The sequence below is a fragment of the Ambystoma mexicanum genome, chromosome 10 (genome assembly GCF_040938575.1).
Source record: "Ambystoma mexicanum isolate Mex_15411 chromosome 10, UKY_AmexF1_1, whole genome shotgun sequence".
NCBI classification, from domain to species: domain Eukaryota; kingdom Metazoa; phylum Chordata; class Amphibia; order Caudata; family Ambystomatidae; genus Ambystoma; species Ambystoma mexicanum.
This window is the reverse complement of record NC_090932.1, coordinates 155303189-155329043: the sequence shown is the minus strand read 5'-3', so window position 1 is coordinate 155329043 and position 25855 is coordinate 155303189. Positions and strand designations below refer to the sequence as shown.

The 25855-nt window shown below is 50.2% G+C and overlaps 1 protein-coding gene across 1 annotated transcript in view; it reads left to right on the top strand.

Annotated features, from left to right (window-relative positions):
- The window catches only part of LOC138491245 (disintegrin and metalloproteinase domain-containing protein 9-like), a 2911326-nt gene that overhangs the window by 2071734 nt on the left and 813737 nt on the right, over window positions 1–25855 (top strand). Inside the window, exon 15 of the mRNA XM_069617655.1 lies at window positions 14797–14905. Coding sequence (XP_069473756.1) covers window positions 14797–14905 — 109 coding nt within the window. The remainder of the gene's footprint in view (window positions 1–14796; window positions 14906–25855) is intronic.

The following is a 25855-nucleotide window of genomic DNA, read 5'->3' as shown; positions in this document are numbered from 1 at the left end:
CAGCAGATTTCATTTTACACGTAAGCAAAACTCCCTTAATTGTTTAGATGGGTATCTTCCCATACATTTCTGTATATGATTATATTGTTTGATGTCCAAGGAGAAATGGTCAAAAATTGTATAAAGCTTGAGGCTTTGTCTGTTTGCAATCCAAGCATTTTCAAATAATGTATTCTTAACCCTGTATGATCTATTCTCTAAATCCTCCAACACTATACCATTTTCCTCCAGAGTAGATAACAGACTTTTCATCAAAGGAGCGCTGTCACCCTGTTTACGGCATTAAGCTGCCCAAAAAAGGAAAAGGCTGGAGGAAACAAGTGACTTCTCACTAATAAAATTCTCTGCCAAGTAACAGTTATTTATAGCGGAACAAGTCCCAAAATGTGTTGTAGGGCTGCAAAAGTAGACTCCATGGGAAGTGCCAACAATGGCTTCCAGATGAACAACTCAAGCCTAAGCCAGGACATACCCTCTTCTCGCACCTCCGCCCCATAAATCAATTTTGGGACCAAAATGTGGTTATACATTTTCACAACAGGTAGAAGGCAAAGCGCCTATATTTCCTATCCAATACCCCGTAATTGGGTCACTACCGCAATTGCTTCAAGCTTAAGAGCCTGATTCGCCAGTCCCAAGGACCTTTTTGCTTTTAACAGAACACCAAGGTATCTAAATTCAATAACCTCCTCCATTCTGGTTCTATTTATATACCACACAAAATGAGGCCTACTGAAAGAATCCTACGTCGATTCATAACGCAGATCTTTGACTTTGGCACATTTATGTCCAAGCCCAAGTCCCCAAAGTAATCAGTCACGGGCTTTAATGACCTTTGGAGGCCCATTACATTACAATCCATAAGGACGAGATTGTCTGCATATAGAAGGTAATGCAGCTCCAGGGAGCCCAGTTTTGGGGGATTAACCACAATACGAGCTAGCTCTTCCCCTATGCCGAGGATATGAAGATTAAATAAAAATAGGGCTAACACACATCCCTGTCGTAAACCCCGCTCGACAATGATCCAGCCCAAGAACCATCCCCCTTGATCCAGCCTGACTTTGAGTCTAAATGTAGGTGTTCCAGAATATTAACCAAGGGTTCTAGACAGCCCCACTCCCTCATCATCTACCACAGCCTGGAGCGATCTACACAGTAGAAAGCCTTTGAAATGTCAAAGAAAGCCAAGTAGAGGCTACTTTTGATTGCTCTGCCTGGTTTGACAAAAGCTTTATCAACAAGCAATTCAAAGAAGTGCCTGTGCCCTTGCGGAAGCCTGACTGATTTAGGTCATATCTGCAAGATTCCTCAGCCCAATGTTCAAGAGCCCGCAAAACAAAGTGTGAGGGGATTTTGTAGGAGACATCAAGAATGGAGATAGTTCTCCCTTCTTGAAGAACACAACACCTATTGCCTCCTTTCATGTCTGGGGAATCCAGGTATTCAGGATTTTCTGAAATAGCATCAGTAAAACTGAGTAAATTCATGAACGATTTTGTTCAAAATGTCATTTTTGAATATGTTAATTAGTGATGATATATAAGGGCAGTATTAGGGAGGATCCAAATCCTATATTAACGAAGGTGGGGCTTCAGAGTGCCTAATTACAGATCCGGTTTATTCGGCCTTCTGTCTTCCTGCTGTCGCCAGTTGTTTTCTCTATAGGGCCTCTGGCCTCCTCATCAGCTGGTGGAGCGGCCCCTGCTTCCATCAGCCCTGGCAAATACCCAAGGCGTGAACATTCTTTTTAACAATGTCTGGCCTTTGTACAGAGCAGAGAAGGTGCTAACAAATCTGGGAATGTCTTTGACAAAAGCTTCTCCATACAAAAGCCCTTTAGCTGCTGTAGTGGCCTCACAGGACGCCAACTCCCTGAGTTTCAGGTCGATCTTTACTAAAATCTATCGTCTGCACTCCGCTATTATTGCACAGTTGGTGTTACCTATAAAATAAACCGCTCTTTGTGCCCAACCAGCCAAAATATGCACATTAATAGGCGTTCCCTCTTTTGCCTCTTCCACCATTTGTACGATCTTGGCCAATGGACTTACAGAATCGAGGAGCGTGTCCTGGCAAGCTATCCATGAGTGGTCAATGCCCTTTTTCAGATCCTTGGTGTACTTTGCCATGAATGTAAACATACCGGGGTCCACCTTCTGAGTGTCCGCTACTTTATCGGGCAGAGAAGGTCTGGGCCATACTGCCTTCAATTTGCTCCTCACCTCCTTATTTAGAGGTGTGCATAGTCGCTTATACAAGTACCTTGTCACCTTTGCCGGGGGCTCCCACAACAAGGATCTCGGGTGGAGTAGCAGGTTTGGATCGAAGGGGTCGTCTGGGGAAATATTGCTGCATTTCTTAACACTCTTATTGCGCCTTTTGCGCGGTTCTCCTTCCTGAGGAGCGGCCGAGATCGCAGAAAGGTGAGTGCTCTGTGCTGCTGGAATCTCATTCAGTGCCATCTTGGTCTTCCTCTGGGCTAGAGGGTATGCCACCTTGTCTCAATGTTGAGGAGGGAGCAAATCCATCCCACCCTCTAGGCGCTTTGAGGTGAGGCATGCCCCATTGGAAGCACTATAATAGACCAGGGTAGCTTTCTAAAGGTCCCCACACAATCATAATTTGTACGTAATTTAGACGTTTAGACATAGTGTGCGTATATAAGCAGATGCCATTTTGCAGATATTAAATAGCTATATTCGAAGCATGGGGCCTGCACTGCCATGCAGTATTTAGTGTGTTAAGACACAGGCTGTGAGCCTGAAGGGGAAATCTGTATGGGCCCAAGCGCTGACGAGAGAGGCCCACGCTGCTAACTTTTAAAGAAACTCTTCATAGTTCTAAAATTGTTGCCAATATGTGTGATCTAGAAAGAATGTGTCCTGCAAGGCCACGAGACAGCAGTGGGCGCTTTTGTGTATGTGTTATCACATACAGGCCAAAGCGGGCCTCTGACCCCCACCCAGCCAACCACGAGTTATAGCCCCTACAACTGCCCTAGTCCCAAGACACCTAAATTCCGAGATACCTTGTGACCCCAGACCACCGTCCATAAACCAATACACCATAAAAGATCTAAGAGCATGGTCGTCCAACCTTTATTTCATAGTGACATGATTTGTAATGCGAGGTACAGGGAGGGATAAATTATAGATCAAAAGCGAAGGTGGAAGCCTTGAAAGCCGAGAGACGCGATCGGGATGAGGGAAGGATGTGTGGGTTAGCGTGACCTCGAGACTCCCCCCCCACCCACCGCGTGCCAGTCTTTGAGCATGCCAGGTACATTGTATAATGATAGAGTATCACTGTTCGCAAATGTAACTAATTGCTTCTTTGGCCTTGGTTCCCTGGAGACGATGAGCCCAGCATATCCCACGTGATGGAAGACGGACAGAGTGGGCTAGGACCAATGGCCTGGCATACCCTATTGAGTAGGCCGACCATTTATAGGGTCGCACCATCCAGCCACGTGGGTTTCCACTGTATACAAAGGACATAATCTATGATGCTGTGTCCCCTTTTAAGTTTCTACTTGCACCCTTTTTGGCCAGAACGTTCCATGGCAGCAGAGTTATTTGCTGATGCACCTATTTTTGTAGAAATAAAACTTTTTATCCTTGCCAGAGTTTTTTTGGGCCACCAGGAAACCACCGAAACATGCTGACAACAACACATGTCCTACCTTCCCATGTTCCCACAGGTGTCCCAACAAAAACGGTACCTCACATGTGGGGGTGCACTTACCTGGGCGCAAAGGGTAAAGGCTAAACCACTGGTACACCAAAGGACCTGGGAAGACCATGTTTTTAATGTATTAGGTCTTGTGGACAACCCATAGATTTGGACCTGAGGTGTCGCAGCCACCAAGTAAAACAGGGAACCCCATGCATTTCTGAAAAGAAGACACCCGTGGGAATCCAAAGAGGTTTGACTTTTGGCAATCGCCCTAAAATGTATTTCCCGCAAGGCCCGGAAAACTCAAAAAAAGTGGAGAAAAAACAAAATGTTCAGACATTTGCCATCAGGAAACCACCGAAACACGCTAGCAAAAACCCATGTCCTACCTTCCCATGGTCCCACAGGTGCCCTGACGAAAACCGTACCTCACATGTGTCGGTGCACTTACCTGGGTGCAAAAGGAAAAGGCGAAACCACTGGTACACCAAAAGGGCCTAGGAAGAGGAAATTCTTATGGTATTTGGTGTTGTGGACAACCCACAGATTTGGGCCTGGGGTGTCGCAGCCACCATGGAAAACGGGGAACCCCATACATTTCTGAAAAGAGGACACCCGGGGGAATCCAAAGAGATCTGACTTTCGCCAATCATCCTAGAATGTATTACACACAAGGCCCGGCAAAGTCCAAAATGTAGGGAAAAAAACAAAATATTCAGGCATTTGCCACCAGGAAACCACTGAAACACGCCGTCAACAGCACATGTCCTACCTTGCCACGTTCCCACTGGTATCCCGACATAAAGATGCATCATATGTGTGTGTGCGCTTACGTGGGCGGAAAAGAAAAAGGGTATACTGTCCCCAAGCCCAGCGGCGGTCCCAGGGAGCCCTGGCAGGGTCTGCATTACTCACTGAAGGAAAAAGCTGTAACAGCCCAGCCAGAGGTCCTGGATGGCTGGGGGTGCTGCCCATGGCCTTGGGCGCCTGTCTCCCTTGTGGGTTGACCATCCCTAAGCCCAGCAGCGGTCCCAGGGAGCCCCTGCAAGGTCCACATCCCTCCCCGGAGGGAATAGCTGTAAGGCAGGGCATCCAGAGCTCCAGGACAGTCTGGGGTGATGTTCCCGACCATGGGGGCCTGTCTACCATGTGGGTCGATCATCCTCAAGTCCAGCGGCAGTCCCAGGGAGCCCCATCAGGGTCCCCCATCCCTACCCGGAGGGAAAACCTGTAATGCCGCCCAGCCAGAGGTCCAGGGCAGTCAGGGTGATGTCCCGGGCCTTGGGTGCCTGTCTCCCATTTGGGTAGATGGCCCCCAAGCTCAACGGCTGGCCCAGGGAGACCCTGCAGGGTCACCGTCCCTTCACAGAGGAAAAATCTATAAAAGGACAGGGACACTGCCAGGGCTCCCCGGGACCACCGCTAGACATGGGGACGGTCGACCAACATGGGAGACAGGCGCCCAGGGCTGGGGTCATCTCCCCCGACCATTTAGGAGTTATTGCAGGCCTACATTACAGCTTTTCCCTCCAGGGAGGGATGGAGACCTTGCCAGTGCTCCCTGGGACCGCCGTTGAACTTGGGGACGGTCAACCAACAAGGGAGACAGGCGCCCAAGGCCGGCAACATCACTCATTGAAGGGAAAAGCTGTAACTGTAGCCAGCCAGATGTCCAGGGCGGCTGGGGGTGCTGCCCCTGGCCTGGGGTGCCTGTCTCACATTTGGGTTGACCGTCCCCAAGACCAGCAGTGGTCCCAGGGAGCCCTGGCTAGGTCTACATCCTCCCCAGAGGGAGTAGCTGTAAGGCAGCTCCGCCAGAGCTCCAGGACAGTCTGGGGGGATGTTCCCGGCCATGAGTGCCTGTCTACCATGTGGGTTTATCATCCCCAAGTCAGCGGCAGTCCCAGGGAGCCCCAGCAGGGTCCCCCATCCCTACCCAGCTCAGTGCCAATTACCATGCAGACTGTTATACAGTGGTAGTCTGCTCCTCCGAAGCATGAAATTTGGAGTTCGAGAGCAGGGTCTGAATTATTATTTTTCTATTTTTTTTTAATTTAATTTATAATATCCTACAATGGTTCTGAGGGTATTTTTCACTTGTTTAATGTCTTTGAAGTTATTTAAAGTGTACATTTTTCATCAGCTAGTCCCGAGGTTGATGACATGCTGTGGCACGCTTGTGTTATAAGTGCTTATTTAGTATAAGAGGCTAAGAGGCGAGAAGCCAGCAGTACTATTTGAAAGAAAGAGAAGACCGATCGCAAGGTGATATGAAGAAAAATGTAGTTGGCATAACAAAATATGGAATACATTGACAGTGAAAATGGGCAAGCAGAAACTGCTGTCTGAAAAGGTTATAAAAACTGGCTCAATGTAGGTTACTATGTAACTGTTAGTACAGTGCTACAGTATGTGCCTCTAGTGCATGAGGATTGAAGTTCAAGGGCAGGGTCTGAATGATCTTTTTTATTTTTTGTATTTCATTTATAATATCCCACAGTGATTGAGAGGGTATTTTTCACTTGTTTATTGTGTTTCAAGTCATTTAAACAGTACATTTTACTTCAGCCAGTCCAGAGATTGGTGACATGCTTGGGCACGCTTGTCTTATAAGTGCTTTAAACCCTGCAATTGCTGAACGTTTTGTAATAAACAACAAGAGGCTAAGAGGAGAGAGGCCAGCAGTACGAATTGAAGCAAAGAGAAGACTGATTTCAAGGTGATATGAAGAGAAATATAGGTGGCATCACACTATATGGAATACATTGATAGTGAAAAAGGACTAAAAAATCAGCTGTCCGAAAAGGTTGTAAGAGCTGGCTCAGCAGCTGTTACAATGCAGATTGTTAGTACAGTGGTTCATTGTAGGCTTCCTAAGTGTGATGTTTGGAGTTCGAGTGCAGTATCTGTTTTTTTTATTTTATTTTATAATTTCATTTATAATATCCCACAATGATTGAGAGGTTATTTTTCACTTGTTTAATATGTTTGAAGTCATTTAAACTTTACATTTTACATCAGCCAGTCCAAAGATTGGTGACATGCTGTGGCACTCTGTGGCATGTGCCACGTGTCACATTCGGCTCCTACCCTTCTCCTTTATGGCTTATGGACTCAGGCAATCCTGGTTGAGTGTGTGGCATACGTTGGTCGCCAGATCACCCTTTGCCTCTCTAAGGTAGGACAAGGGGAACCAAGGGAAGGAAGTGGGTAGAGACATCTGGAAAGTGTTTCAGTTGTTGACATATTAAATCTTTCCTTGCAGCCTGGGAGTGTTGTGCACCATGCCTTTTCACCTGACTCCTCCTCTCTATAGTGTTTTGTATCTGTTTGTGGGTGTGCAGTGCAGAGGAAGATCTTGAATCCTCCAGGTTCTCCTGCCAGGCCCATAATAAGCTACAGCTAACATTGTCAAGATGAAGGTAGAACGATAAATAATGCGCACAGACCTATTCTAAAGGATCTAATGTTCAAGTTCAAATGTCCTACCTTATTGTTAACAGTGTCAAGGGTATTTGAGTCAGCTCACTTCTTGTCTCACTCACAGTCCAGGGATATAGCGCCCACCATGCTTCTCGGAACTCTTGACTTCTCCTAATTCCAGTGCTCCTTCAGGTAGCAAATGCATGCAAGCAAGAATGTAGTATTCCTCTTTGCCTTAGGAGATACCTTGCCAGCAGGGATTTTCGGTAGCCCTTTCCAGTGTACTGCCATTATTTTTATCAGAAAGCATTTCTTACCAGTGCCAGTGTTCTTGTTAGGATGAATATATGTTCACCCACAAGCCAGAGGTTACCATCCCCATCTCGCCTTAGCTTTTTTAGTGGTCTCTGTCTCCCTCTCTATGTCGGCATGAATCCTTGTCCACAGCACCACTCCTGAGTCTGCCCACCACATGCCAGTTCGGTATATTCATACGTGTTCATACTGCATCTTCTGAAGCATGTGTTGCTTGTCTGCGTAATTCCAATCCTCTAGTAATCTCTCAATCCTGCTGCTGAAAACTTGAGTGTCAGACACTGGCCTGGCTGTCTCTGTTTCTGACAATTGTTACAGAGTTCTTGTGGGCAAACTTCCCTAGTCAGCTCAGCACCTATTTGACCACTGCTTCTCCTCCCTCGCAGCATCTCACACCAGGTCTTTTCACTTCTTCATTGATGCTCCACACCTGTTGGGTGTTGGTCCTTGGCCCCCATGCGTGCCCGTGAGCCCCCAACCCGACAGAGCACACTCACACACGTCTGTCGGCTTCGGGCTCCCCGGTCGCTCTGCCGGCTTCCGGGAACGCCCCGTTTATTAAAGCTGCACGCGGCGACGTGCAACGTCACGCCGCCGCGTGCGCAGCCCTTGCGGGGCAACGCCACACTCCTCCTTTTTCAGGAGGAAACACAATTGCAACATTATTTAAACACGACACATCACACGACAAAACAAACTGCCCGTCCTGAGCCCATGCCCCTTTAATGTCAGCCACCCGGGTCCCCTCACTCCGGATGACTCTCCAACTGTCCCAACACATACTCGCTGAGGTAAGCGGGTTTCCCTCGCCCATCCCTCTGGGGGTACCTCCCGCTCACCTCCGGCACCGGCAGTCCATCAGCAGCAGCCCCTCGAACCGGAGAGGCCAGGGCACCGAGAGGGGGCCCATCATCCTCCGGTATCTCAGCGACACCAGGGTCCAGAGGGGGTTCAGTTCTCGAGTCCCCCAACTTCTTGACGAAGCTGACGTTTCGGGTGACAGCCGATCGCCCATCTGAGGCCGTCACCATGGACACCTTCATGGCGACCACATCCAGGGGCTCTGGTTCGTAAGGGAGGGACAGCTTCCCGTGAGGATGTCGGTTCCGGATGAGCACCTCATCCCCGGGTTCCAGCCGCTGGGGACGAAGACCCCGGCGCAAGTTCTCTTGGCTGATCCTGGCCAGTCGGTCGGCCTCAACCTGCTGGTCGTTGATCACACCGGGTTCTTTCTCCTGTACCTCTGGCAGTAGCCCCCGGGGGCATCGCCGGAATAACGCCTCCGCCGGGGCGACCCCAGTGGATGCGTGTGGAGTGGTGCGATACACTCTCAGGAAATGATACAAAGCCCGTTGGAGAGGCTGACCTTGTCCTTGCGCAATCCGAAATGTCTTGTTCAGCGTTCGCATCAGCCTTTCTGCGTCACCGTTGGCTCGAAGCCACAATGGGGATATCTTCCGATGTTTGACTCCACAGCTGGCTAGAAATTCTGAGAACCGCTCGCTTTGGAATGGCGACCCGTTGTCCGAGCATAGCGTCAGGGGAAATCCATGGGTTGCAAATATCTTTTCCACGGCGACTACCACATGCTCGAATGCCACCGACTCCACAAACTCCACCTCGGGTTACCGGGAGTACTCATCAACTATGGCCAGAAAGTGGGTGCCCACGGACGTGGACCCAAAGTCCGCATGAACGACCTCCCAGGGCCTGGTCCCCCGAGGCATGGCTTCGATGGCCGGTTCTCTCTGCACCGTGGAGGCTGCCTGACACCATACGCAGGCTGCCACAAAGTCATCAACCCTTTTCTCCAGCTCCTGCAACCAGACCTTCATCCACAGCCTTGCCTTAGTCTTGGCGGCACCCTGATGCCCGTGATGGGCCAGAGTGATCACATCACCTACTTTGGAGTGGGGGACCACTATGCGATCCCCTCGGAGTAGGAGTCCCGACTCCGAGAATGACAGCTCGTCTTTCACTTTCCACAGTTGTTCAAGGGCGGTCTTCGCCTCATGGGTCCGCCCCGCGAGAGCTTCCAAGACGAACTTCCAGGATCCGCTCTGCATCGACTGCTTCAGTATTTGGAAGCACCCATCCTCGGCCGCTGCAGCCTCCAGCTCCGACAGGGGCATCGCATTTGGTGTTGCTCCTTCCACTACAATCCGGACATGGTCGTCCGCCTCTTCCGCGCAGGTCTCTCCCACCACTCCCCCACGCACTCCGGGATGCCGGGAGAGGTAGTCTGCTGCATTGTTAGCTCCTGGCCGGTACACCAGCGTGACCCCGTACTCAAGCAATGCGAGCATCCATCTCTCAATTCTGGCCGGGGGCTTTGAGGACGAGCCCGCCAGGATCGGGAGCAGGGGCTTGTGGTCAGTCACCACAGTCACCGGGCGCCCCAGCACATAGAGGCGAAAATGTCTGCATCCCCACAAGACCGCCAGGGCCTCCCGCTCAATCTGGGAGTAACGCTGCTCCGTTTCCGAGAGCGCTTTGCTGGCATATGCTACGGGACGGAGGCTTCCATCCCGGTCCACCTGAGTCAAGACCGCCCCCAGGCCAAACGGACTGGCATCGGCCACGATCTCCGAGGGTAGCGCTGGGTCGAAAAACGCCATGTTAAGGCGCTCTTGATGTCCTCGAACGCCGACTGCTCCAGTGGACCCCAGTGCCAGGCCGTCTCTTTCTTAGTAAGAGCTCTGAGCGGCTCAGACCTTGAGGCCAGGTTTTGGATGAACCGACCGCAGTAGGTCACCATGCCCAGAAAGCTTCTCACCTCCGACACCGATTCCGGGGGCTGTGCCCTCTTTATGTCCTGGACTTTCCGCGGGTCGGGTGACACTCCTCCCTCCTTAAACATGAACCCAAAGAATTCTATGGAGGGGCGCAGGAATTTGCACTTGTCCCTATGGAGGGTGAGGCCCAATGACTGCAGTCTCTCGAAAGTCTTGGCCAGGCGTTTCAGGTGGATCACCTCTGTGGTGGCAAACACCAAAATGTCATCACTGATGTTGAGTACCCCTTCAAGATCAGCAAGGGCACCTCGGATAATGTTCTGAAACACTTCCGCAGCCGACGACACCCTGAAGCTTAACCTCTTGTATCTGTAGAGTCCCCGGTGGGTGGTGAATGTTGTTATATACCGGGACTCCGGATGGAGGACAACTTGATGATACCCTGCTCTGAGGTCGAGCTTGGAGAAGAATCTGGCCCCTTGTACCTCAGCGATTATGTCGTCAATGGTCGGAGTCAGGTGTCGCTCCCTTTTGATGGCCTTGTTGGGCAGCCTCATGTCCACACAGATACGAACTGAGTCCGGCTGTTTTGGTTTTCTGGCCACAACAATGGGGGACACCCATGGTGTTGGGCCTTCCACTTTCTCGATGATGTCCAAGGCCACCAGGTTATCCAGCTCCTTGTCGACCTGCTCCCTCAGATGAAAGGGAACTCTCTGGTGTTTCAGGGCAATGGGTTGTACTGAATTATCAATGTGCAGCCTGACTGGATCACCGGTCATTCTCCCAATGCCGTTGAACAGGGCCGCGTACTTGTCAAGTAGATCGTTAATGTCCTCCAGGTATACTGAGTACGCAAAACTGACTATCCCGAGTGCCTCCGCAGCCGCACAGCTTAGCAGGGTGTTGTTGCTTATAGGGGTCACATAGAACCGAGCCCTGATCATCGAGCCTTCATGTTCCACCTTCGCTACGAACGCCCCGTCCAGATGTATAGGCTCAAGTCCACCAAAGGTGAATATGCGAGCTCTTGGCACAGCCAGATTGGGTGGAGGGTCAAGAGCGTCATAATGTCCCCTCGCCATTACATTGACAGATGCCCCTGTGTCCACCAACACGGGAACATGCGAGCGGTTCACCTCCACCACGCACCTTGGCTGCCTCCTGCTTTTGCCTTTCAGGACCCCCATGCTTGAGACGAAAAAGATGTTCTCCTCCTCCTCTTCTTCAGCCCCCTCCATCTGGGTCTCCTCTTCCGCTTGATCTACCTGGGCCACGTTGGATGGCCGGTTTTGGCGCGGAGTCCAGATCCGGGCAGGGCCTCTCGGTACCATAACAGGGAGAGCCGACTTACACACTCTTGAGAAGTGATCAGGCAGTCCACATCGGCCACATGTTCTTCCTGCGGCTGGGCACTCTGTTGTGTGGGGGAGGTCATAGCCACACTTCTGACATGACTCCCCTGATCTTCCGGCTCTGTCTCGGGGGCTTCCACCAGGCCTTCTTATTCCTCGGCCGCTCCGCCAAACAGCGCACACCTCTTCGGCCTTGATCGAGCGTGATCCCGCCTCCATTTTGTTTGCCCGTGCCTCGGCCACTTCGTGACATCGACCCAGTTCTAGTATGCGGGGCAGAGTGATCCCCGGCTCTCTGAGGACCTCTCTCCTCAGTTTGCCGGAGGAGCATGCTTGGATCAGCATTGTTCGTATCATATCATCCTCGTCCCCCCACGCACACCCTTGGGAAAGGCGGCGCAGGCGGCCGTAAACAGTGTCCAGGGTCTCATCATCCTTTTGTTTGGCCGACAGCATGACAAACCTCTCGAAGTCCACATTGGCGAGGGGAAGGAGATGTGCGAGGAGAGCCGCTTTGGCCTCACCATAGGTCTGGTCAGCCGGTGTCAGCGACTCGAAGATCTCCTGAACCGCGGTTCCCGCTGAGTACAGCATGGTGGCCACCATGCTGTCGTCGTCCGTCACCCGAGCAGCCCTAAAGTACATGTCCAGGCGGGCCACCCACCTCCTCCATCGGGGCCCCAGGCTGGACGGGGGGCCCGTTGGATCAAATTCTGGTATCGGTTGTAGGGCCGCCTAGGCTCTCGCTTGAGCCATGATGGGAGCCCCTTGTGGAGCGGCTGGCTGCGCTCCTAGTAGTGCCTGGGGTGCAGGCGCCTGATTCCCCGGTGGCAACGGTTGCAGTGCTGCAGGCTGTTGCCCTGGATGCTGTGGGCCCTGCTGAGGCTGGGCCGCCTGACCTTCGTCCTGAGAGTCTTCCACAGGGTCTGCAGCGTCACCGTCCTGGTCGCTGTCGTACATGGGATTGAGCGCACAGGCACCCCCACTTCAAGTCCTGGGGCCGCAACTCAGATTCCCACCATCACCATGCAGGTGGATTCACCCCCATGCCCGGCACAGCAATGGTCCAACTTGGAGAACGGAGACGACGGTGAAGTGTGTCCCCTTCACTGAGCACCACCAAAGAGTCTTGCACACAAAGAAGCACCAACTGCCACCACCTTGTGATGATGAAGAGGATCAAGAGAGTGTGTCCTGATGATGAAAGGGCGAGGAAGTGCCTTGTCGCCACCTTGCAGCAATGCACCGCACTGTAGAGGTCCCAAAAATTAAGCTATGTGGGTGGACTGGACTAAGCAGGCCCTGCCATAGTAGTCCTTGTCCTAGCTTACACTCGACGTAACGGTCCCAAAATATGAGTGAAACACACAAATTAGGTATGGGCATGCAGGTTATGCAGTCTGCTACCATGAAATCCAAAAATTAGACCCGGATCACCTTCTCGTTCCAAACCGGAGCCCCGAGAAGTTCCGCGGCCTTGTGTCCAAAATGGCCGCCAGCCGCGTGTGCGGCCGCAGCCACGGCGTGAAACGAAACGTCCGTGAACGTTCCGTTATGAGGAAAAATTCCGGAAGCCTTTCACCGCCGGGCCCGGGCATCCGTCACCACTCGTCGCCACTGTTGGGGGTTGGTCCTTGGCCCCCATGCGTGTCCGTGAGCCCCCAACCCGACAGAGCACACTCACATACGTCTGTCGGCTTCGGGCTCCCCGGTCGCTCTGCCGGCTTCCGGGAACGCCCCGTTTATTAAAGCTGCACGCGGCGACGTGCAACGTCACGCTGCCGCGTGCGCAGCCCTTGCGGGGCAACGCCACAACACCCGTCCTTTTTCCCGCGCTCAGCAGTATTCCTTCACCTGTGAGCTTGGACTGTTTATCAGGCTTGCAAAGATTTTTCTCATTCTTTAGTATCATCTTTTGTGTTGCTGGCCTGCTCACATGGTGTAAGACACAATGTACAGACTCGGAAAAATGTGTTTCCGTTGGCGCACAGGATGACTCGCCACAATGGAGCTCATGTTGCTTCAAAACTGAATTCGACAGCGAGGACCTGGCACATTTGGACGCTGGTGTAGGCAGGTCCATGGCACTACATTTCCGTTATTTGTATGGCAGAGTGCAAATGTGCAGTGCAAAAGGCGGCGTACACGTGCGTACACCAGCTTTTGCCTTGAACACGTGATCTACTGTGCTGTCAAATGATGAAATGCTGCCCGGCATGCTGGCATGTCGGACACCGTTGAATCATTCACAGTGTAATCTCCACGAGATCGCGGGGCACAGAATAATGTGAACGGAAGCCTAGGGTGCTAAAATGCTGTGCCACACTCCTGCACACAGTGGCTGACAGGCTCGACGTTGAAGCGTCCTGTGAATACGCCGGAGTGATGGGACAGTAACTGTGTTTATGTATTTGTTTGTGTGTGTTTATGTGTGTGCATATTCATGTGCAATATGAGGGGTGAGGCGCTAAAGGGAGCTTCGAGGGGTGGAACCCCCTTACTAAAATGAAATCTCGCTGATGCAGAGGGGATGGGCAGGGTGGAGGTTTGTCGGGTGAAACCCCCAGAAATGGTAATTTTGCCACCCGTTGAAGGGCCCAGCAAATCGGCCAAATTAACACTGCATTTTTCCTATGAGTCATTCAAATCTGGACATAGAACCGCGTTTACTTTTACTTGTGAGTTTGTGCGCGCATGGTAAACAGCATTTACAGTTACAATTAAACGCTGCCCGACATGCGAGCATGTCAGGTAGCGTTGCAGGCAGCGTGTACATTAGAACCATTTGGGGTCTGTCTGCTTTGTGCTTGTTTATAAAGCCGGCGGACCCCATAGAGATCTCAAGCGTTTGCGCCAGCATGAAAATCCATGCCGGTGCAAATACTGGAGAATTTGTATGGCGGAGAGGAAGGGAGGTGGTGGAAACGCAGGTTGTATTCCTCCCCTCCTCTCCGCCATGCAAATAATTGAGAAAGGTGCGTGACGTTAATTGAAGGCATTTAAAGCTTTACTCAAGGCTGTTATGCCTTCCATTAACGGTACGCCCCACAACGAACATGAGCTCAATGTGTTACACACATATTTGAACACTTTTCCTTTCACTGTTCATACCATTACTTCAAGACTCGTTTTCCTATGATGGAGGCTGGAAACCTCAGGGTAGCTGATTTCTAATGTGACTCGATCATGCATTCTAACTAATTTAGCGATACATTGAATTTGTTTGATATTTCTATTTAAATTTGTGGTTCAGTAGATAATGATAATATGATTTTCCCTCCTATTTTCAGGTTCGAAGGCAGCAGACCCACTTTGTTATCTTGAAGCAAATGTTCTAAAAGACCGGTTTGGAAACTGCGGAGTTGGTGATCAAGGGGATTATATTGGATGCCCAGTTTTGTATGTGTTTGCTTTATTACAAAATGTTATCGTTCACATTTTATTTTCCGTGAGCATGATCGTGATCATTTCTATCAATGAGAACAATGCTGCTTTGTGTATCAACAAGCTTATTTGATATTCCTCTTCCTTCCCTGAAATATGGTATTGGCTCACCCACACACAAAGTCACTCATTTTCCACAATACGTGTAAGTGTTTATCCCACAGCTCCCAAACGTGTCCACATTTTTCTGGGCAGCATCTGTATCAGGAGATATGCACGCCCTTAGGCCATTCTAACAGTACTGCCCTAGATTCCCAACCCTGTACGACCGTCAAGACCCTTTTGGCCACTAAGAATGCAGTATTAGTGAACAGCTTGGCATACCTAGAATCCGCAGACTTCCTCCACATGACACAAATAAACAATTGAGGGTCTGAATCCACCAGTTCTTCCATCTCATGTAGTGAATGTTTCCAGTATTCATGTATTCAGGAGTATCCCCATACCATTACATACACATTACCTTTATTTGTTTTGCCGCACAGACACGTGATCCCTTCTGCACCCACTGTGTTGAATTCCTCCCTGGAGTAATACACTAAATTGAATATCTATAATGCATTATTATCTATACCTCATTATTCTAGGGACGTAATTTATTATTATGTCACGCTGGGATTAATCATCGCATGTGAGCCCCCCAACCTCACCTTCCCAAACCTTAGCCCTCAATGGCTCTGCTGAGAACACGGAAATACCTGAAGTTTGTAATGGGTTTTCTTGCACTCCTGAGTATAGTCCTTCTTTTTAGGTTGTTTTATTAATCACAGTGTACAAAGAACATACAGTACCAGCTGACAGAATATTATAATAAAAGCAAAGTGGAGAAACAAATCCCAGCTGATAGAATATTACAAACAGAGCAAAGTGGAGAAGCAAATCGACTACGTTTTACATTTAATCTTACAGCATTTTAACAAATAATTAGTATATTATTATTATGTATCATCAGACAATGGGCCAGGGGCTCCTTTAATGACATGAAGGTGGAAGGCTGTCCAAATGTCCCAGAGACGCTGTTTGTGAGGAAGACAAGGCTGGAGTTTATCTTCACATCCATTGCACCAGATAAGGTCATGGATCCAAGAAAAATTGCACTACCTTCTTTCTATGGCCAAAGGATACAGCGTTTAGCTAAGCATAAAGCCAATGAAATAAATGTGGATGCATCCTTGCAGTACAGTCAGGAGGAGAAAGGTCAGTAACTTTGCTCAGTTTGGCAATGGCCTCACTCCAGAAGGCATACACTGTAGGGCATTCCCAGAATGTGCACAGTGGTAGCTATGGCATGTCTGCACCTAGGATAACTTCCACTCTGGTTCGAGTGAAAGGTGGAAAGTCTAGTTGGGTTGAGGTATGCCCACTTATAGAGCTTCGCTTAAATGCACCTGTGTTGCCTGCTAACAAAAGATACATCTTGCTCTTGTTCCCATTTGAACTTATTCGGATAGACTCCTGAACCATGCTATAGTTTGTAGACACAATAGGCTGTGGCTCAGGTCACAGGTTCGAATCCTGGCAGCTCCACTCAGCCTTTATCCTTCCGAGGTCGATAAAATTAGTACCATTGAGTTGGGTAACAAACATCTGTTATCTGTCAGTAGCGCCAAGATGACCCTCTGGGCGGGATGTGGACTCTACAAATACACCTGTTATGTTTATGTTAATATGCTTGCACCCAGGATAATTAACTATGTATTGAAGTAAGAATGGATACAGGGTTTGGGTGGGAACACAGGCCAGTACACTTGCAATTCACTCTGCACACAACAGTATTGGAGGAGTTCTGTTTCACTCCCAACCTGTGAAACAAAACTGCCATCAGGGTAGATATTGCCTCAACAGGTTGTACCCAGAAGTCCCCTGCTCCCCTGGATATCTCTCCAGCCTTGAAATCTCTCCACTGGCTCCTGGTGGCTGCAAGGAGCAAGTTGAAGGCCCTCTGAATCGTACACAAGGCTTTCTGGTGCCAGGGCCGCACTAAATTCAACACTCTCTTCATAAACACCTTCCTTCGAAGGGATTGTGTCCTCCGACGTATTCCTCATCTTAGATATCTCCTTCCAGCTCTGCTGGCCTCGGAATTTTTTTTCTCTAGAGGGCGCTGCGCGTCGACGTCCTCCGAGTCGTTGTCCTTCGACAGCCGCCGTATCGACGTCGACGTCATCCTGCCTATAAAGGCCGCGCGCAGCGTCCGTTGCTCAGTTCCGTTTTTCCGCGCTTACTCAGTGCCTCGGAATACCGTTGCTCAGTTCTTAGTCAGATTAATCCTATTTACCTCGAGTTATTCGATCCGTACTCGATGGCTTCCTCGTCGGAACCGACAACTCCTCGATCCGGCTTCAAGAAATGTCGAGATTGTGGGAAAAAGATGTCGTTGACCGATCCTCACAGAGTTTGTCTGTGGTGTTTGGGAGCTGAACACCATTGTTCGGAATGCGAGGACTGTATGTCCATGACAGCTAAGGCCCTGAAGGAGCGTAGGGGGAAGCTTGAGAAAGGTAAGACTTTTAAAGCTTCTTCTTCGTCGACGAAGTCGAGACATTCGTCTCCTCGTCACCATTCGCGCTCCAGGTCTCGGAGTGGGTCTCATCACTCCTCGAGATCGAAGCATTCGAAGAGGAGACGTCGAAGATCCCCTTCTCCGTCTTCCTATTCCTCTGTTTCGCCAAAAAGAATCCCTTGCCCCACGAAACATAGTTCCCGGGCTGAATGGGAGGAATTCCGAAAAAATATGATGAGCGTCTTCGAGAAAGCGGCCTCGACCCCCTCGAAGACTGCCGAGAGCGATACTCTGGTTGAAAGAACCGAAGGTCAAAAACGCCGCGAGTCGCAGTACCCGGCGAAGGAAACCTCTCGAGCGCGTCTCGAACCCTCGAGTAGGACTATGACCTCCAAACCTTCCTCGAAGGTTCCGTCGACGCCGTCGACGACGGTTCCGTCGAGGTGGATGTCTTCGACGCTGTTGTCGAAGGGACCTTCGACACACGGGTCTGTCGACTCGACGCCAGCTTCGACACCGGCGTCGACGCCAAGAAAATTCACGGTTACGACACATCCAGTGACTATCCCCAGGTCCTCGACGTCGATGGCTTCGAGATTGTCGAGTAGAATTCCAATTCTGTCGAGGTCTTCGAGGCCTCAGCCTTTGTTTTCGACGCCACGCTCGAAGCCTTCGACGTCGGCATCGACGACATCGACGTTTTCGAGGCCGATAATGACAAGTTCGGCACCCTCTGCCTTGGAAATGGGATTTACTCCCTTTATGAGTTCAGAACAATTGAGAACTATGTCCTCAATTTTGGAAGAGGGTGAATTGTCTGAACAGGAAGACACATTTGAGTTACAGGGATCTGTAACCCCAATTAGAGAGGAATTTTCCTCTGAAGAGCGCAGGTTAAAGGATCTTCATGATTCCTTACATGAGGCAAGTGGGTTAGACACTTCCCCTGAGGTGGAGTTTGCTAAGCCAGACCCGGGGGAGCATGCTGAAACCCCCTACAGAGCCTTAATGGCCAGGATCACAGAGTTCATGGGGTGGTCTGCACCTTCACAATCTTTCCAACAAGATGACCTCACGGATATTCTTGACAAAGGCCCACAGGAGGATCCTGTGGTGCCTTTTCATAAAGCTCTTCAGAGAAAGATCATGACAAACTGGGAAACCCCAGATGTAGTACCAGCAGTAAATAAAAAACTGTCTACAAAGTACAGGGTATCTTCTACAGTCCCAGAGTTTTTGTCTAAACACCCATCCCCAGAAAGTCTGGTGGTACAGGCAGCATCCTCTACCGATGTCAAGACGGCTTATCCTACCGTCCCACAGGACAGGGACGATAAAAAATATGATGCTATGGCAAAGAAAGTCTTTTCAGCATGTAGCATGGCGTTAAAATCTGTTAATGCTACTTGCACCCTTGCTAGGTTCAGCCATACACTTTGGGAGTGTGCTTCTACAGCGGCTGACTGCATCCCGGAGGGAGAAGAAAGGGATGCGTTCCTGAATATTATACAGGACGGTAAAGACGCTATGTGCGAATCCCTCCAGACGGGCATTGATTCGGCTGACAGTATCAGCAGAGCAATGGCGGCAAGTACATCAACCAGAAGATTCGCTTGGTTGAGAAAGTCTGGTTTTGCCCCAGATGTGCAAGCCAGGCTCTTGAACATGCCATTCGATGGCTCTTCTTTGTTCGGGAAAAAGGCGGATGACAGTTTAGAGAAACTGCAAACTTCAAAAGCAGCAGCAAAATCCCTAGGAGCTGCAATCCGTCAGACTCCTTTTCGTCCCACAGGAACCTCTGCGAGGGGCAAGTCCTTTCGCTTCTACTCCGCATTCGGAAGAGGTAGAGGACGACCGGCTCAAAGGGGTCAAAGAAGAACTACCTGAGGTGGACGGGGTAGATATTCAAAAGCCGCAGCAACAGCAGGTATATCTTTACCATCGGCATCTGCATCAGCCGCCCCAAAACCACTCTGAGGACTTCCCTCACAGGACACCTGTAGGAGGCAGGTTGACTCAACATCTGGCGGTATGGCAGGCTATCACGTCAGATGCTTGGGCATTGGAAACAGTTGCCCAAGGTTACTGCCTGCCTTTCCTACGTATACCTCAGAGTCGTCCACCGGGGATCAGCTCTCAGAAAGCTCCAGATCCTCTCCTCTTGCAGGAAATTTGGGATATGCTAGAGAAAGGTGCCATAGAACCGGTACCTGTAGCGGAGAGGAACAAGGGCTGGTACTCCCTTTACTTTCTCATTCCAAAGAAAGACAGAGGACTGAGACCCATCTTGGACTTGCGAGAATTGAACAAATTCCTCAGAAAAGACAAATTCAAGATGGTCACTCTTTCTCAGATCCTCCAGGCCCTTCAGTTCCAGGACTGGTTGGTATCTCTGGACCTTCAGGACGCTTATTTCCATGTGCCTATCCATCTCAAACACAGGAAATACCTGAGGTTCGCAATTGGCAACTCTCACTATCAATTTCGAGTGCTGCCATTTGGGCTGACCTCCTCCCCGAGGGTCTTCACCAAGTTAATGTCGGTAGTGGCTGCAAGTCTAAGGAGGGAAGGGATTCACGTCTACCCCTACCTGGACGATTGGTTGATCAGAGCTGTTTCTCCGGAACAAACTCAGATCCAGCTAAATCATGTGTGCCACTTCCTTCACAGACTGGGCTTCTCCCTCAATTTAAAGAAGTCACAAATGATACCATCGCAGAGACTCTAGTTCATAGGAGCGATCCTGGATACTTCCCTGGGAAAAGCCTCTCCACCAGAGGTGAGGGCTCAAGATATTCTACAGATGGTTACCAAGTTCCAGCATGCCCAACGTCTCCCAGCCTTCGACTTTTTGAGGTTGCTAGGCCTCATGGCATCCTGCATTTTCCTAGTGCCAGAGGCTCGCCTGAGAATGAGATCCCTCCAGTGGGCACTGAGGACTCAGTGGTCACAATTCTCAGGGAGAATGACAGATCTTCTTCAGGTTCCCGGCAGGGTGGCTCGAGACCTTCAGTGGTGGGCCTGTCAGGAGAGCATTCTGAAAGGAGAACAGTTTTGGCAACCCTGGCCGGAGATAACAGTAGTCACGGATGCCTCACTCACGGGGTGGGGAGCCCACGCCAACTACTTGACCATCAGCGGTCGTTGGTCTCCATCGGAGTCCAGACTACACATCAACCTGTTAGAGCTGAGAGCCATCAGACTTGCGCTGAAGGCGTTCCTGCCAGCTGTACAAGGGAAGAACGTCCTGATAATGACGGACAACACGGTGGCCATGCATTACCTCAACAAAAGAGGAGGCGTAGGATCACTACCCCTGTGCAGAGAGGCGATGCAGCTCTGGTTTTGGGCAATCCAAGAAGGAATCTCTCTATCGGCAGTTCACCTAGCCGGAGAGAAGAACTTGACAGCGGACGCTCTGAGCAGGCAGAACACAGTCTCCCACGAGTGGGAGCTAGCTCAGGAAGTCGTTCAAGAGATCTTCGCCCTTTGGGAAACCCCTCAGGTAGATCTGTTCGCCACCAGCCTAAACAGGAAATGCGACCTGTTCTGCTCAAGGGAATTTCCCCCGAGAGGAGCTCTGGGAGATGCGTTCATAGTGGACTGGGAGTTTCCGCTTCTGTACGCGTTCCCACCGGTCCCTGTCATTCCTCAAATGATCAGGAGGTTGAGAAGATTCCGGCGAACCATGATCCTAATTGCCCCGGATTGGGCCAGGAGAACGTGGTACCCGGACCTTCTAGACTTGTCCATCTGCCCTCCAATTCGACTTCCACTCAGAGAGAACCTACTCTCACAGAAGGGAGGTCAGGTTCTCCATCCAGACATCAAAACCCTCAACCTTCACGCTTGGCTTCTGAAAGGCTGAGGTACAAGGATTGGGACCTCCCTGATGATATTATGGAGGTGTTGCTTTCGGCATGGAGGTCAGCAACAAAGTCTTTATACCGCTGCCGTTGGAACAGATTTTGCAGCTGTTGTAGAGAACAGAAGAATATCGACCCTTTTTCATGTGGTACACCAATGATTTTGTCCTTCCTACTATATTTGGCAAATTCAGGCCTTCAAGTTGGCACCATTAAGGGCTATCTCGCAGCGCTATCCATCTTTAAGCGTACTGCGGAAGAACCATCCTATTTCAAATTACCCTTGGTAATACAGTTTCTAAAGGGGTTAACCAATGTTTATCCCCCAAGACCATTCCAAGTTCCCCTATGGGATTTAAACTTAGTACTAACTTTCCTGATGGGTACACCTTTCAAACCTCTCCATTCTTGTTCGTTAAGATTCCTTACCCTTAAAACTGTTTTATTAATAGCACTTACATCTGCTAGAAGGGTGAGCGAATTACAAGCTCTTTCTTGTAAACCCCCCTCACACAATATTTCACAAAGACAAAGTTGTCCTGCAAGTGAAGCCTAATTTCCTCCGAAAGGTGGTTTCTGAATTCCATAATACTCAGAAGATTACCCTACCATCTTTCTATCCTCCTCCTCACCCGGGGAAAGAGGAAGAGAGGTTACACAGGCTAGACCCTAGGAGGGCTTTAAGTTTTTACATTAGTAGACTAGCCAGGATAAGACAGGCAGACTAGCTGTTTGTAGGTTACACAGGTCACAAGCTGGGGTTACCAATAACTAAGCAGACCATTTCCAGATGGATCATTCTAGCCATTCTGGAATGTTATAAACTGGCAGGGAAAGAGCCCCCTCAAAACCTTAGGGCTCATTCGACCAGAGGTATTGGAGCTTCATCGGCCCTCAAAAGAGGCGTGCCGGTTAAAGACATATGTGCGGCCGCTACATGGTCGTCTGTCCATACCTTTACACGTTTTTACAATCCGGATTCCTCCTCCAGTCAAGAGACTAGGTTTGGAAGGGCTGTACTGCATTCTATTCATCAATAGAAGACAGCGTGAAGTCAGTACTCCCTCCTCCGATAATAGAATACTGCTATGGGAGCCTATCTAAGATGAGGAATACGTCGGAGGACACAATCCCTTCGAAGAACAAGTTACTTCTTACCTTGTAACGTTCTTTCGACGGGATGTTCCTCCGACGTATTCCTCATCGACTCTCCCATCCATCCCCGCAGTTCTACTTCCCTTGTTGTTGCAGCTTACGCTCCTTCAGGGTGATTAGTTAGTCCAGAAAGTATTATTGTGGGCTACAAAACGGAACTGAGCAACGGACGCTGCGCGCGGCCTTTATAGGCAGGATGACGTCGACGTCGATACGGCGGCTGTCGAGGGACATCGACTCAGAGGACGTCGACGCACAGCGCCCTCTAGAGAAAAAAATTTCCGAGGCCAGCAGAGCTGGAAGGAGATATCTAAGATGAGGAATACGTCGGAGGAACATCCTGTCGAAAGAACGTTACAAGGTAAGAAGTAACTTGTCCTTCTCAAGCCCTTCGCTCTGCTGCTTCCAACTCTCTGAGGGTCAGACGCTCCTCCAGGCAGAAAGTAGGGGGCAGATCACTTTCCCCTGCAGGTGCTTCCCTCTTGAACGGCCTCCTGACCCTCTCAGACTTGAGCAGACCACATGAAGTTCTGGAAGCAGCTCCAAACCTTCCTTTTCTCCTCTGCTTTCTCTCCCTACCTCCACTGCTGACCTGCCTGTCTGCTGTGCCGACTGCCTACTTGGTTACCCTCTGAGTCTCACTGGGTACCTGACTCTTTTTGATCGGTCCTCCCCGCACTGCCTCGGGGTCTGTCGCGCACTATGGACTGTATATGTAACTGCTACAGTACACTGCCTAATTGCACTTACCCAGAGCCGAGCTGTTCTGGCTGCACTTATTCAGAGCAATGCTGCCCTAAAAACCCATCTCGAGCGCGGAGCGCGCGCGGAGTTCGGGCAGAGTTCAGTCTGCGGCAGTCCCTGGCGGAGTGTGGTGTGAGGAGCTGCAGCGACTGTGTCTTTCCGGGATCCAACCTATTCCTTTAAGGAAAAAGAAAGTCCAACTGACTATAAAAACCCATCTCGAGCGCGGAGCGCGCGCGGAGTTCGGGCAGAGTTCAGTCTGCGGCAGTCCGCGGCTGAACAGAGGCTGGCTGAGGTGGGTGGCTTGGCTGACGGCCACGAGACGGTAAGTGAAGTTAATTCACTATCCCTTATTATCTTCTTGGATGGCTGAAACCGGCCCCCTGACGCGTGCAATGGTCAGGCAAACGCTTCTCCCCAGAGCAAGGTCCGAACACATAGCTACCACCCCTGTATCTGCCCCTGAAGCAGCTACCGTGAGCAATAGCCACTGCGGTGAAGCCGTGCCTAACCCTGCACCGATGGACCCGGTGGTAACTACCGGAAATATCAGCCATAGCACTACCCCACCGCCTGTGAGTTCACTAGCCGGATATGACTGGGGGACTCAGTGCAAGCAGAGCAGAGAGAGGCAAACGACGTCCGACATGGAAAACGTGTTAACGGTGTCCATGCCTTCCATCCTAGCCCCGTCACACGTGCCCTGCAGTAGTGCGATTGTCTCGCCTACCTTTGCATGCCCCAAGGTGATCAACTCCTTATGTAGAGGTCCTATAATGGACCATGGAAATTGTAGACCACAGACTACATTGGACCCAGGAACTTCGAGTCTAGAGCTTAGCCGGGTACAAGATGAGTGCCTCAAGACAGGCGGCTCGACAGCCAAGCTCGCCCGCGCTGAACCAACCGCTGAGCCGGTGATTGAGATAAATACTGCGATGTTTCAATCGCCTTTTGACGTCACTGACTCCGAATTGATGGAACTTGAAGTGCCGTTAGAACAAAATGAGTCTAAAAAGCTTAGATTCTTGTATCCACCCGCGAAATCCGACGACTCAAACACCATGGCAGAGCCATCCAGTGAGGCAAATGAGGCAAATGATGAGGACAATTTGAAATTAGGCTATCATACAAATGCCGCGGTATCACATCAGCGGCCTCCGTTACCGGAAACTGAAGCAAATAAGATGAGATGGAGCAGCACGTCCCCATCACGAAGTGCGAATCAGAGTGCACTAAAGACGTGCACAGCAAATAGCGGACGCAAAGCTCCTGACTTCGGCAGCTCCAACTGCCAACATTCGAGGCCCAGTGAATCGGGTCATTTACTAGACCTTGCTGGACGTGAAGCAAGATTGGCTGAACGCCTGAGAGCTGACTTTGAGCAAATGAAGCAACGTCTGTCAGCCAGTATTACAAGACCCAACTCCGACCAGACCGACAAGTCGACCTCCAACCCAGATTCGATCGACCTGAGTGAGACGAGTATGGACCAGGAACAGGTCCACAAAAATTCAGGACTCGAGTCGAACAAAGTGGTGCCAAAGGACATTGTCGAAGCAAATCTGCCCTGTAGTGGCTCTCTATCGACAACGGTAGCTGGCAGGTCCCACTGGCCAGCGAAATCGCCCAAAGAAAAGTCGAGACCGCTGTCAACTCACTCAACTCCAATGCATCAGGCTTTATTGTCTCACACGACAAGTAAGATGTTCGATTCCATGAGTTTGGATGCAAATTCTAATAAGACGAGGGAAAATCAAAACCAACAGAACGACATGGAGACAACAAAAGACATGGCGGCAGCCCTCAAGTCCAATCTATCGGCTGCAGCGGCACTACAAATACACAACAATGTGTTAGCCGCAACATCAGTTGCCCTCATTCCCTTTACCAAATTATACGAAAATATACATGAAGCCATACAATCGAATGGAGGGATGCTCCAGCATATTATGGAAATACTAGCCAACCAGGATCAAACCATTGCCCAGCTTCAAAACAAACTTGACACTGACAAACTCGCCTTGCAGTCAATGCAATTGCAACTACATGAAATCAGGACCAAGGACACGTCAGATGTTAAAGCGTTAGTGGTAGCAGCTACGGCATGTCTAAAGCAAACCTCCTCCCTGCAACAGCAATGCAGGCACAGCGATGGCCCGACTAGTAGTCCAATGAAGGTAAATGAACCAGAGGAGGCGATCATGAGTGAAATCGCTAAGACAGGGCCCCCTGCCTCTGTACTTGCGATCCAAACAAACGAGGGCGAGATAGGCCGCTCCTTGTCAGTCGCTCCAATTCTGCCCACAGTCGTGATTGCTGTTGACCCCACTGGAGGGTTATCGGCGAATCCAGCAGAGAAGCCGTCGACATCTTCAAGTGAGGTAGAACGTCCTTCTGTTGATAACAATCCAAAAAATCTCGACCCAGGTGCATGCAACAACAAAAAAGTGACCTTTGGCATTTTTGACGGGCCTGCCCTATATCTAAACAAGGCCAAAGGGATTCCGTCCAACGGACAAAAAACCCGATCGACAACGAATCACCCGAAAAAACAGACCGAAAAGCGAAAGCACTGTGCGGCTCGTCCTCAAACCAGCAGTTCAAAGAAATTTATACGCAATCTGACGACTCCAC